The 10,614-nt window shown below is 41.9% G+C and overlaps 1 protein-coding gene across 1 annotated transcript; it reads right to left on the bottom strand.

Moving 5' to 3' along the window:
* Positions 1 to 396: 396 nt before the first annotated feature.
* NPY2R (neuropeptide Y receptor Y2) lies at positions 397 to 8,712 on the bottom strand. Its single transcript, XM_053583408.1, has 2 exons — positions 8,236 to 8,712; positions 397 to 3,504 (listed from the first exon to the last, which is right to left on the bottom strand). Exon 2 carries the CDS (start codon positions 3,461 to 3,463, stop codon positions 2,315 to 2,317), a length of 1,149 nt encoding a protein of 382 aa, XP_053439383.1. The 5' UTR covers positions 3,464 to 3,504; positions 8,236 to 8,712; the 3' UTR covers positions 397 to 2,314.
* Between the last annotated feature and the right edge of the window lie 1,902 nt (positions 8,713 to 10,614).

Here is a 10,614-nt window from a genome sequence, read left to right as displayed (position 1 = left end):
CTGTAAAGCTTTGCAGAAGTGGGTGTATAATTGTATTGTAATTAGGACAGGGAATAAGGAAAACAAAGTGAAGGTGGGGTGTGCATAGAAATAGCAAATTCTGTTTGAGACAAGTTGGATTTGATTTGTTGATGAAAAACCCATAGGGACATGAAGTTTAGAAGGAAGTTCTGGTGTGAAAATAAAGGTTCAAGCATCTTCAGAATGTGGATTACAGCTGCAGCCATAGCAGTGGATCCAAGAACTCAGGCCAGGTATAGAATGGAAAGAGAGCTGGACTAACCATGGAGGCCCATTTTTCTTTTTCAGTTGCATTGAGGTCTTACCCGCTAGTCTTAGACAGAAACTCCAGCAACAATTTCTCACAATTTCTCTAATTTCCTTAATTTTATTTATTTCAACAACAAAAGCACTAAATGAAAGACATTTTATTAATGAATGGACATAAAAAATTGGATTAGATATGTTAACTGAATCATTAATTGGATTCTAATAAATTACTACTGCAATTAGATAATACAATAATATATAGTATAAGAATTCTCCAAAGGGAGGAACACATTTAATCACAAATTTCTGTTAATATATTAAGCAAAGTATATGTTATTTAAAAATCAAAAAGCTTCTTTTTAGACAGTTATGCTGTATCCAACAGAAAAATGAATTCTTCAGTTCCATGATATATTACAGATATACATTTTTTTGTTCACTTCTTAATATATCTTCCGCCTAACTCAACTTCTATTGTTTTCATTCTTTTTCAGTATTCCTAAATACAGTGTGCTTAAAAATCAATCTTTTATTTCTAATATGGAAATATTTTAATAACAGCTAGAGTATGAATTTTAAATATAGCCATATAATGAAGCTTTTCATTTCACAAAATTAATGTTGTAACCAAATGTAATATTCATGTTAAATTTACTTAAAATTTGAAAAATATATTCACAAATTCTATCATAATTACAAAAATAGGACTACAGTGAAATTTCTTTAATAGCATCCAAAGAAATATGACAATTTTAACATCTCAATTATTTTTCATGAATGTAATAGGGCTTTAAGCATCTTTGGTTGGGTTCTATTGAAATAAAAATTATATTCATAAAGTAATTAAATGAAAAATAGTACAGCATCTATTAATATGTTCTACATTTATAGGTATAATTTTATTATGTATATATTCATAGGTTATCAAAAAACAAATAATCATTTTGAAAAGAGGACAAATAACTTATGTGAAATGGGTTGAAACAGAATATTTCCACAGTAGAATGAATCCAGGGTTTTCAGTATTACTTACCACAGTCCATTTTAATGAAATTATTTGTTTTATTTATTGTGAATGGGTATGAGGAAGATGAATTTCAAAGAAAATAACACTGCAGTGCCCTGTAAACATATGAGAGTTATGGAGCTGTGCAAAAATTGCTTATTATCACAAAATGCCACAAAAATTACTTTCTAATCTGATTTAATTTTTTAGTGCAAACTTACCTCCAATAGGAATAATAAGGTATAACAATTAGCAATGATTTAAAGTATTAAATTGTATGTTTCTTTGTTATCTAAATGGTATCTCTTTAAAGCAAGAATGGCTTGAAATAAGAAATTAAATGATGGTTTGCATTCCTTTTGAGAATTTCAGTCTTTAAGTTGAAGAAACTTTCATCAAACATGCATTTGGTTTAAAGAACAATTAGTTGAGTGTTGGAAAATTCCTTCGTTTGCCAAAATATTAATTATACAGCAAATTTCAGCTCCTTTCTTTAAAGTCATTCAAATAGTTGGCAACATTTACTTGCAGCGTTTCCTGATGGATTTCATCTATAGGAAGAGCAATAAGAACAAAATGCAATAAAGGACAGCCTGTGGCTCCCCAACGAAATTTGTGTTTAGTAGCCTTTTCATCAGACGAGGGGGGAGCAATGAATTACACATCCCCGATCCAGGTCCTAATGCATTTTGAAAATCAGTTTATTTACCCACCACCTTGTAGAAATGCTGAGAACGTCAATTCTTTGTTCAGGTTTTCTTCACTCTGAGAAAACAGTCAAAAGTATTTCTCCGTGCTTTTACTCATAATTTAACAAATCAACTGTAACCAAACCCTTCCATGGCCCTATCTTTGAATATGAGTATTTTCACCTAACCTCCACCAACCAGTTTTCCGGGAATTAAACTGTAGATGTTTCCATTCAGATGCTCTTTTTCTTCCTTAAAATGGGGACTCAAAATGCACCTGTGAGCTTTCATCACCCCGATGTATAGCTCTGGTCAGAATTCATCCAAATTTTCTTCACACCCACTTTTCTTAGACATTGGTAGCCTCAGTGAAAGAGTCATTGGGCTCATTGTTCTTTGTGACTTCCAGATTCTTTTTAGCCTTGAATGTCATGGACACTTCAGAGTGAATAGCGTCCAACCGCTGCTCACAGCGGAAGGCCGAGAGGAAAGCCTTTCTGTAGTTGCTGTTCATCCAGCCATACAGAAGGGGGTTGGCGAAGGTGGAGCACATGGCGATGATGTGGAACACGGTGAAGATAAGTTTATACTCCTTCAGGTCTAGGACATGACTGTCAATATCCACAGCAAGTTGGAAAGCATGGAGGGGCAGCCAGCTGACAGCAAACACCACCACCACACACACCAGCATTTTGGTGGTCTTCCGCCTTCGCTGATGGTAGTGGTCATTAGCAGCACCAGGGCTGACGTGGGTCTTCAGCTTATTCCAGATACGGGTGTAGGAAAAAGATATGATGCCCAGGGGCAAAACATACAGGATCAACAGGGAGGAAAGACTGTAGACAGTGCCATAGATGCTCTTTTCCTCACCGGGCCACTTCTCTGTGCAGGCCACAATCTCAAAGTCCGGAATAATCTCAATCAGCGAGTACTCCCGGAAGATGGCCAGGGGACTTGCCAGCAGGGCACTGATGCCCCAGGCCAAGCCAATGATCAGGAAGCTGATCCGCTTGGAGATCTTGCTCTCCAGGTGGTAGACGATGCACCGGTGCCGGTCCAGAGCAATCACTGTCAAGGTGATTGTGGACACCTGTACTGCCAGGCCCTGGGCATAGGGCACCAGGTGGCACAGAACAGGGCCCATTTTCCACTCCCCCATTAAAGTGTAGGTAAGAGTGAATGGCAGGCACAGTGTGTTCACCAAAAGATCAGCCACAGCCAGATTGGCGATGAAAAAGTTGGTTACCGTGCGCATGCTCTTGTATTTAATCACAACGTGGATCACCAAGGAGTTGCCAATCACCCCAAGCAAGATGATGGAGCAATAGGCCAAGATAAGGACCACCTGTACCTCGACCAGCTTGGTGCTATCGATGAGCTCTGGCTCAGGGTCAGGGGCCAGCTCGCCTCTAGAAGTGGTTTGCTCGGGTCCATACTGCTCCACCCTCACTTCTTCCACTGTCTGGTTTTCATCAGCATCTGCACCCACTGGGCCCATTTTCAGTGCAGTTCCACTTGGCCTGCGACTAGCACAAGAATCTACAATAAAATAAAAAGAACAAGGAAATCATAAACGTGAAGCAAAGACTTGTCACAAATCCCTGGTTTAATTTTGGTTGGGGACTGAAAATACCTGTCCTCAGATCCCTAAAATTGCCCACAGTATAACATTTTATGAAACAGGTCCTTTAATAAGTCTATTCATAAGCGTAGATCAATGAAATCAGGTCTTTGAAATGTATACTATGATGGCCAAGTGTAATAATTTCAACGTGAATACTACCAAACAGATTCAAGTGGGCTGAGTATTATAAACTCTATCAATGTTATAACTGCCATAAATTCATCCAATTATTCTTAAGGCCGATTAAAAGAGGAAAGTTCCCCTCAACATCTTGATTGTTTTAAATTTATAAATGAACAACAACAAATTGTATAGGAAAGAGATAAATATTAAACCCATTTGCCTGGTGCCTAAACTTTGAACGTATAAAGCATCTAAGGTAAACAGATTCTGCTTCAAATTGATTTCTCCTGGTGCAGGGATTACTATTAAAAATAGGTAACCTGCGTAGAGAAGCTGCTTTTTAGAATGATCTGAAATAAACTTCTCAACTAATATATAGCATTCTATGCCTTTTTGAAATCTTTAGCCCCACATTTAAGAGAAGACTCAGAGTAGTCTTTTATACATCTCCTCCAACTGTCGTCTTCTCATTAATTCTACCATACTGGATTTGTCCTTCTCAATTTCTTACCAAAATAACTCTAATAGTCTTCTGACTTGCCTCCTTTCCTCTTTTGCTTTCATTTATTTGTTCATTCATTCATTTCACAGACATAATTGAGCATCTACCAGATGCCAGGCATGGCTTTACTGTCATGCAGCTTATCTCTGTACAAGCATGCTCAGCATTTAACAACCTAGGTCACGTGCTCAGTAAAAAGACAAGAGGACAGTTCCTCTAATGCTCTTGCATTTTACCAGACAGAGCCTACTCTGACATTAAAATGCTTTTCTGAAATTCAAATGTGATCATATTATTTTCTTCAGTGTCTCCAGATTGCTTAACACAATATAACATAGTTTTCTAATGTAAGTTTCCTTTCTTCAGTTTATAAAAGCATACAGAGCCTAAAATCATAGTAGTGGTACCTTTTGAATATATTCATAATCACAAAATGCTGCTGCTGTTAATTCGGAATCTCGTTTCAGTGAAGTCTTTTATCAATCATATTAACCATTACGCCCTCTGACTCCCCTGGTATCTGAGTCATATTTATTCAGCCCACAGACAATGCTGGGCTGAGCCTGCATCCCCAAGCACCATTCCTTGCCTTTCCTTTCCTCAGGGCTGCTCTGTGCCACAAGAGGGCTGAGTCCTGTTACATTTTCAGGTTCCCAAGTCTTTGGAGCTCTGGCTGGTTTTGATCAGTGGGAGTCACTGGCAGGGAGAGGACAAGAGCTCAGCAGCATTTCAATGCTCTGGTTTCTAAGGGACAGACCCACTGTGAGTCTGTTCCCGGTGGATGTTACACTACCACTTCCCCATGACCCTGCAGCTGGAGGTAGTCATGGCTCCCTGCTCTTGCTAATCCCTGGACTCTCCCAACATCCTTTATTTGGCTTCCATGACTTGTGTAACCCATTCTCTGCATTAGATTCCTCTCTTTGATATTCTTGACTAGATTCTGTTTTGCACCCACTGCTAACAGCATGAATATACAAGTCTGTCCAGAAAGTATCCAGCCATTTATCAATACTTGTGCTTTTTATTACATTGCTGAATGTTATCTGGACAGATCTCATATGCTTTCATTTATTTACTCTCCCACTAAAACTTATAATAGTCACAGGTGGTTAACAGTGACTAACCTACAGAAAAAAAATCCCAACTCCTTCGTCTGACATTCAAGGCTTTTCATGAATGCATCCCTGCATACCCCACTGGCCTCATCCCCCCTGACATTCCAATACATCTTCTGACTCCATCATGCTGCCCTGCTCCCAATTCCAGTAACACCTTAGCCTTTCTCATGCCTCTCTGCCCTCCATGTTCTAAACTGGGAAGCCTCCCAGATGTTCCTGTAACTTGCGCTCATTTGTAACACTGCATGGACCACATGACACCACAGTCCTGCCTTCCTCCCACCACAGCAATATCTTTGAACCTGAATTTTCTTCATTTACTGTTTAATCCCTGGTGCAGTATCTAGCACATAAAAGGTAATCAACAATTTGGCAGAACAAATATGTAACTAAAATAAGGCACACTTTTGGTGTCAGCAAAATATGAAATATAATTTTGATCCTTTCCTTTCCTGGAGAGAACTGCCTATACAGGATTATTTGCTATGACATAACACCCTTATGTATATTTCTTGTTCTTAATTAGATAACTGCTTATGCAACAAAGTTGTTGAAAGACTATCTGAAGTCAGTTCCTAATTATAACATCAGATACAATAAAGAAACCCTTTTAAATTTAAAGGTAGCTCTTTCCTCCTTCTCAACACATCCCCTCCCAACTTGTTTTTTCTTTCTCTTTGTCTCTTTTTCTCTCTCTCTGTCTCTCACCACCCCTTTCTATAGGAGCCTCACTACACAGAGGGGTTCTGGAGTCTTGAGGGACTCGTGCATTTGCTATTCTGTTATGTTCTTGTTTTTCTACATACATTTCAAATAGTGTTCTAAGGAGCTCCAGCCTTTTTTCACATTTGCCTCCACTCCTTAGTAATTAGGAAAATCTTAAAGGAACCATTTAAGTCTTGGAGTGTATATATGATTGGCTGTACCATTTCCCTTAGACTAAGTGACTGATTTTACAGAGTAGGATTAGTCAACCTTGACAAGCCATTAACAGAATTAATGAGACTTTAAGATCTCAGAGTTTGGAGATGGTAGCAGACTAAAGTGAAAGTAAGAAAAAGATAGAAAGATTTTAGGAAGACAAGGAGGGGGTACACTTGATTTATTGACTTATTTTGGTTTTCTATCTTAGTCGTACTTTTTAATTCCCAAGTCTTTTTAATTGAAAACTTCTCTGCAGGAATTGCTATAGGTCCAAGCTATTAGCATATGGACACTATTAGCTGTTCCTAAGCACAGGATTGGCCTTTGGTCAGGTCACAGCATTACCCAGAGAAGAAAATGTATCATTTTATAACAGCACTTCTAAAAAAGTGGAAAAGGAAAAAGTATACAGAGGAAGTTATCACATTAAAAAAAAAAACCTCAAAAATACGTAAAATAAATCATAAACAGAAATGGGAAAATCTTTTCCTTAAAACATGATATTTACATTACTTGAAGGAGATATTTACCTTATTTAAGAAACTTAAAGAGAACTATGAATGTACACTTTTCTTAAATGAGTGAATCACTAGGAACTTTCTAATAGAAGTCTTTCTATGTAGAATAGGAATAGAGTTTCAGGATGTTCCTCCCCCTACCCCAGAGTCAAATGACATCAAATTGTCAGAATTCAAAGACTAGTTCATGCTTTGAGTCTGTATTTCTAACTGCGGGGCTTTTTGCTGCAATACTGTCACAGGTTCGCCTTAGTACAACGTCTTCCAGGAATTTTTCCCCAGGTAAAAATCTCATACGAAGGCCCTATACTTGCCTGCACTTGTCAATCCTATAGGAGGGAGGGGGGAAGGGAACTTTCAAGAATGCTACATGTAAGACATGATTGCTTACCTAAGCAGGAAATTGAAAATCTCTTTTCTGCCTATTTTATCTTCTGGAGTCTTTCTTTGAAAACATCATTGTTTATTTCATGTAATGGAGTTCTAAATGATGTGTCCCTGTTGCAAACAGTCTCAAAGCTTTCAATTTTGACTCTTTCTGGTCCAGCATATGTTCCTATCAGTAGGTGAACCCTTCTGGTAAAAAACGAGTGGATGCTTAACCAAATGTGCCTGTTTTTCAACAGCTTTGAAGAATCCAATACGACCTTCCACTTCGGACAAGTGTTTGAATTTTTAAAAAGCGGCAGGAATAGTAACAATATACTGTTCTGGGAAGATGATCTATCTGTCAGAAAGGTCAAGGAAATACTCAAAATCTTCAGTGGAAAAAAGAAAATCTAGCGGAAGTAGAATATGCGGATCTTGTCACTCCCAGCCCCCTCCCTCCTAAGAGAGGGGCACAAGGTCCACACACCCCTGAGGACCCCCTCCATGCCCTCTTCCGAGCTCTTTGTGAGGTAGTCCTGTTCCCAGAGGTGAATCCGAGTTAGGACTGACACTAACCTGGCCCTGGCGTTTCTGCCGAGACCTGGAGGCAAACGTGCGCAGCCGGTTAGTCCGATGGTTACCTAGTTAGCCGACTCAGAGAGAGGCCCTGGAAGGTCCCAAAAGCCAAGTCGGTTCTGTGGGCTCCACCAGCCCGGGACAGCCTGCGCTGCACGAGCCCCCAGAGGCGCCCGAGCGAGGAGGAGGCGGGCGGGCTGAGCTCTGCCAGGGACCTCTCCCGGCTGTGCGCAGAGCCACGGGGTGGGAAGTTGAGGACGCGAGGGTCGGAGGCGGGGACGCAGAGAGCAGGCAGACCCTTCCCTCAAAGAGAAGGTTAACAGGTAAGGAGGCTGCGGGGCCTGCAGGTCACAGGGTTGGGCGGGAAGTTTCCCTGGCAAGGGAGAAAAGGACAGCGTCCACGGTCTCTCCGCTGCGCTACCTCCGAGCTCACAAGCCGGCACAGCTTACCCCACCCAACGCGGAGCCCCTCGCGGCCCCCCACCCCCACCTGCGGCTGCGGTTCTTACTCACCGTGTGACCCCCAAGTTTGACGGGTTCGAACACCCCTTCCTCCTTTCCCTTTCACGAAGTCCTCTCTTTGCTCTCCGCTCCCCAGTTCCGAGAGAGGGCCCGACCAGAGCAGACTCCCTGGACTTGAATCCGGGTTCACTAAAGCCACAGGGCACAGGCAGGGCGGGCAGACCCAGCAGCCGGCGAGGGGCTGCGGTCCCAGGCGGGAGGCGGCCAGGAGAGCAGAATCTCTGCGCCTTTGCAGGGCTGACAAAATTCTCCGGCGTCCAATCCGGAGTTGCGTTCTCTTGGTGTGTCCGGGCAGCGGTGGGGAGCTGGGCTCGCGCAGAACCCCTGAAAAGCGCCGCACGATGGTACCGAGAACCAATCCTCGGCACCCGCGCCCAGGGCTGGAGCGCGAAGGAATAGCGCTCCTCTGAGTGAGCGATCGCTGCGCTCTGCCAGGGAGGCAGAGAGAGTTCAGATCCCGGTGCCCATCACCGGCAAATTACCTTAACAGGTATCTGCCGACAGTTGGGCGGTGCGGACTCGATTCCAAAGACCGGGAACTGTGGTGTGTGCTACGGATCTGGGCAAAGGCAGAACCGGGAGAGCGGAGGAAGCAATGAGACGCGCTTAAAACGCAGTCTCGCTCTCGCCGCTTAGCTTACTTCCGGATCCTTCACTCTTGGAGCCAGACCCAAGCCACTCGCGCCTCGGTGAGCGCGCATCTCTAGAACACTTTCACCTGTCTGGTTGTGGTGGAACCTTCCGCTAATGCCTTGAGCCTGCCAGGCTGAGTTACCTACCAGGAGTAAAACCAGATAGTGGAGTCAGTCAACAAAGCTGCAGGGTCTGTTTCCTTGGGATCCCTCCTAGAAACTTTAAGCCATTCCTTCTAGAAATTGACAACCAGTCTCTCTTTCCCTTCTTTGTTTTTTAAATTAATTAATTAATTAATTAATTTTGAGACAGAGTCTCACTCTGTCCCTCAGTCAATAGCGTCATGACTCACAGCAACCTCAAACTCTTGACCTCAAGTGATTCCTTTGCCTCAGCCTTCTGAATAGCTGAGATTACAGGCGCCCGCAACAACGCCCTGCTATTTTTATTTTATTTATTTTCATTGTTTGGGATTCCTTGAGGGTATAAAGAATTAGGTTACACCCATTGCATTTGTTAGATAAAGTCTCTCTTATAATTGTGTCCCGCCCCCAGGAGGTGTGCCACACACCATGACCCCCACTCCTCCGCCCCTATCCCCTCCTTGTATTAGCTATCTACTGCCTTCATGTTAGGATAGAGTACATTGGATTCTTGTTTTTCCATTCCTGTGATGCTTTCAGAAGAATGTGTTCCACCTCCAGCTAGGTTAATACAAAAGATGTAAAGTCTCCATCTTTTTTAGTGGCTGAATAGTATTCCATAGTATATATATACTACAGCTTGTTGTTTGTTTTTTTTGTTTGTTTGTTTTTTGTTTTTTGTTAGAGACACAGTCTCACTTTGTGGCCCTTGGTAGAGTGCCGTGGCGTCACACAGCTCACAGCAACCTCGTATCCCAGGCTTAGGCTATTCTCTTGCCTCAGCCTCCCAGTAGCTGGGACTTCAGGTGCCAGCCACAACACCAGGCTATTTTTTTGTTGCAGTTTGGCTGGGGCTGGGTTTGAACCACCACCCTCTGTATATGGGGCTGGTGCCCTGCTCACTGAGCCACAGGCACCACCCCTAGACTACAGCTTGTTAATCCATTCCTGGGTTGGAGGGCATTTGGGCTATTTCCACATTTTGGCGATTGTAAATTGACCTGTCATGAACAGTCTAGTGCAAATGTCCTTATGATAAAAGGATTATTTTTCTTCTGGGTAGATACCAAGTAATGGCATTGCAGGATCAAATGGGAGGTCTAATTTGAGTTCTTTGAGGATTCTCTATACTGCCTTCCAAAAAGGTTGTATTAGTTTGCAGTGCCACCAAGAGTGTAAACATGTTTCCTTCTCTCCACATCCATGCCAGCATCTGCAGCTTTGAGACTGTGATGTGGGCCATTCTCATTGTGGTTAGTGATTATCTCAGGGTAGTTTTGATTTGCATTGCTCTAATGATTGGGGACAATGAGCATTTTTTCATGTTTGTTAGCCATTCATCTGTCTTCTTCAGAGAAGATTCTATTCATCTCTCTTGCCCAGTGAATATATGGGATTCTTGGGTCTTTTCTTGTTGATTAACTTAAGTTCTCTATAGATCCTAGTTATCAAGGTTTTTTCCAATTCATTATATGCAAAAATCTTTTCCTATTCTGGAGGTTATCTCTTTGCTTTGATTGTTCTGTCCTTAGCTGTACAGAAGCTTTTCAGTTAAATTAAGTCCTGTTTGTTTATTTTGTTATTGCAATTGCCA

This window comes from Nycticebus coucang, chromosome 1 (genome assembly GCF_027406575.1).
Source record: "Nycticebus coucang isolate mNycCou1 chromosome 1, mNycCou1.pri, whole genome shotgun sequence".
Lineage (NCBI taxonomy): Eukaryota > Metazoa > Chordata > Mammalia > Primates > Lorisidae > Nycticebus > Nycticebus coucang.
Note: the sequence above shows the minus strand (reverse complement) of the source record. Positions and strands in the feature narration are given on the sequence as shown.

Excerpts from the sequence above, each read along its gene's own strand:
- NPY2R (XM_053583408.1), bottom strand. The coding sequence starts at position 3,463 with ATGGGCCCAGTGGGTGCAGATGCTGATGAAAACCAGACAGTGGAAGAA.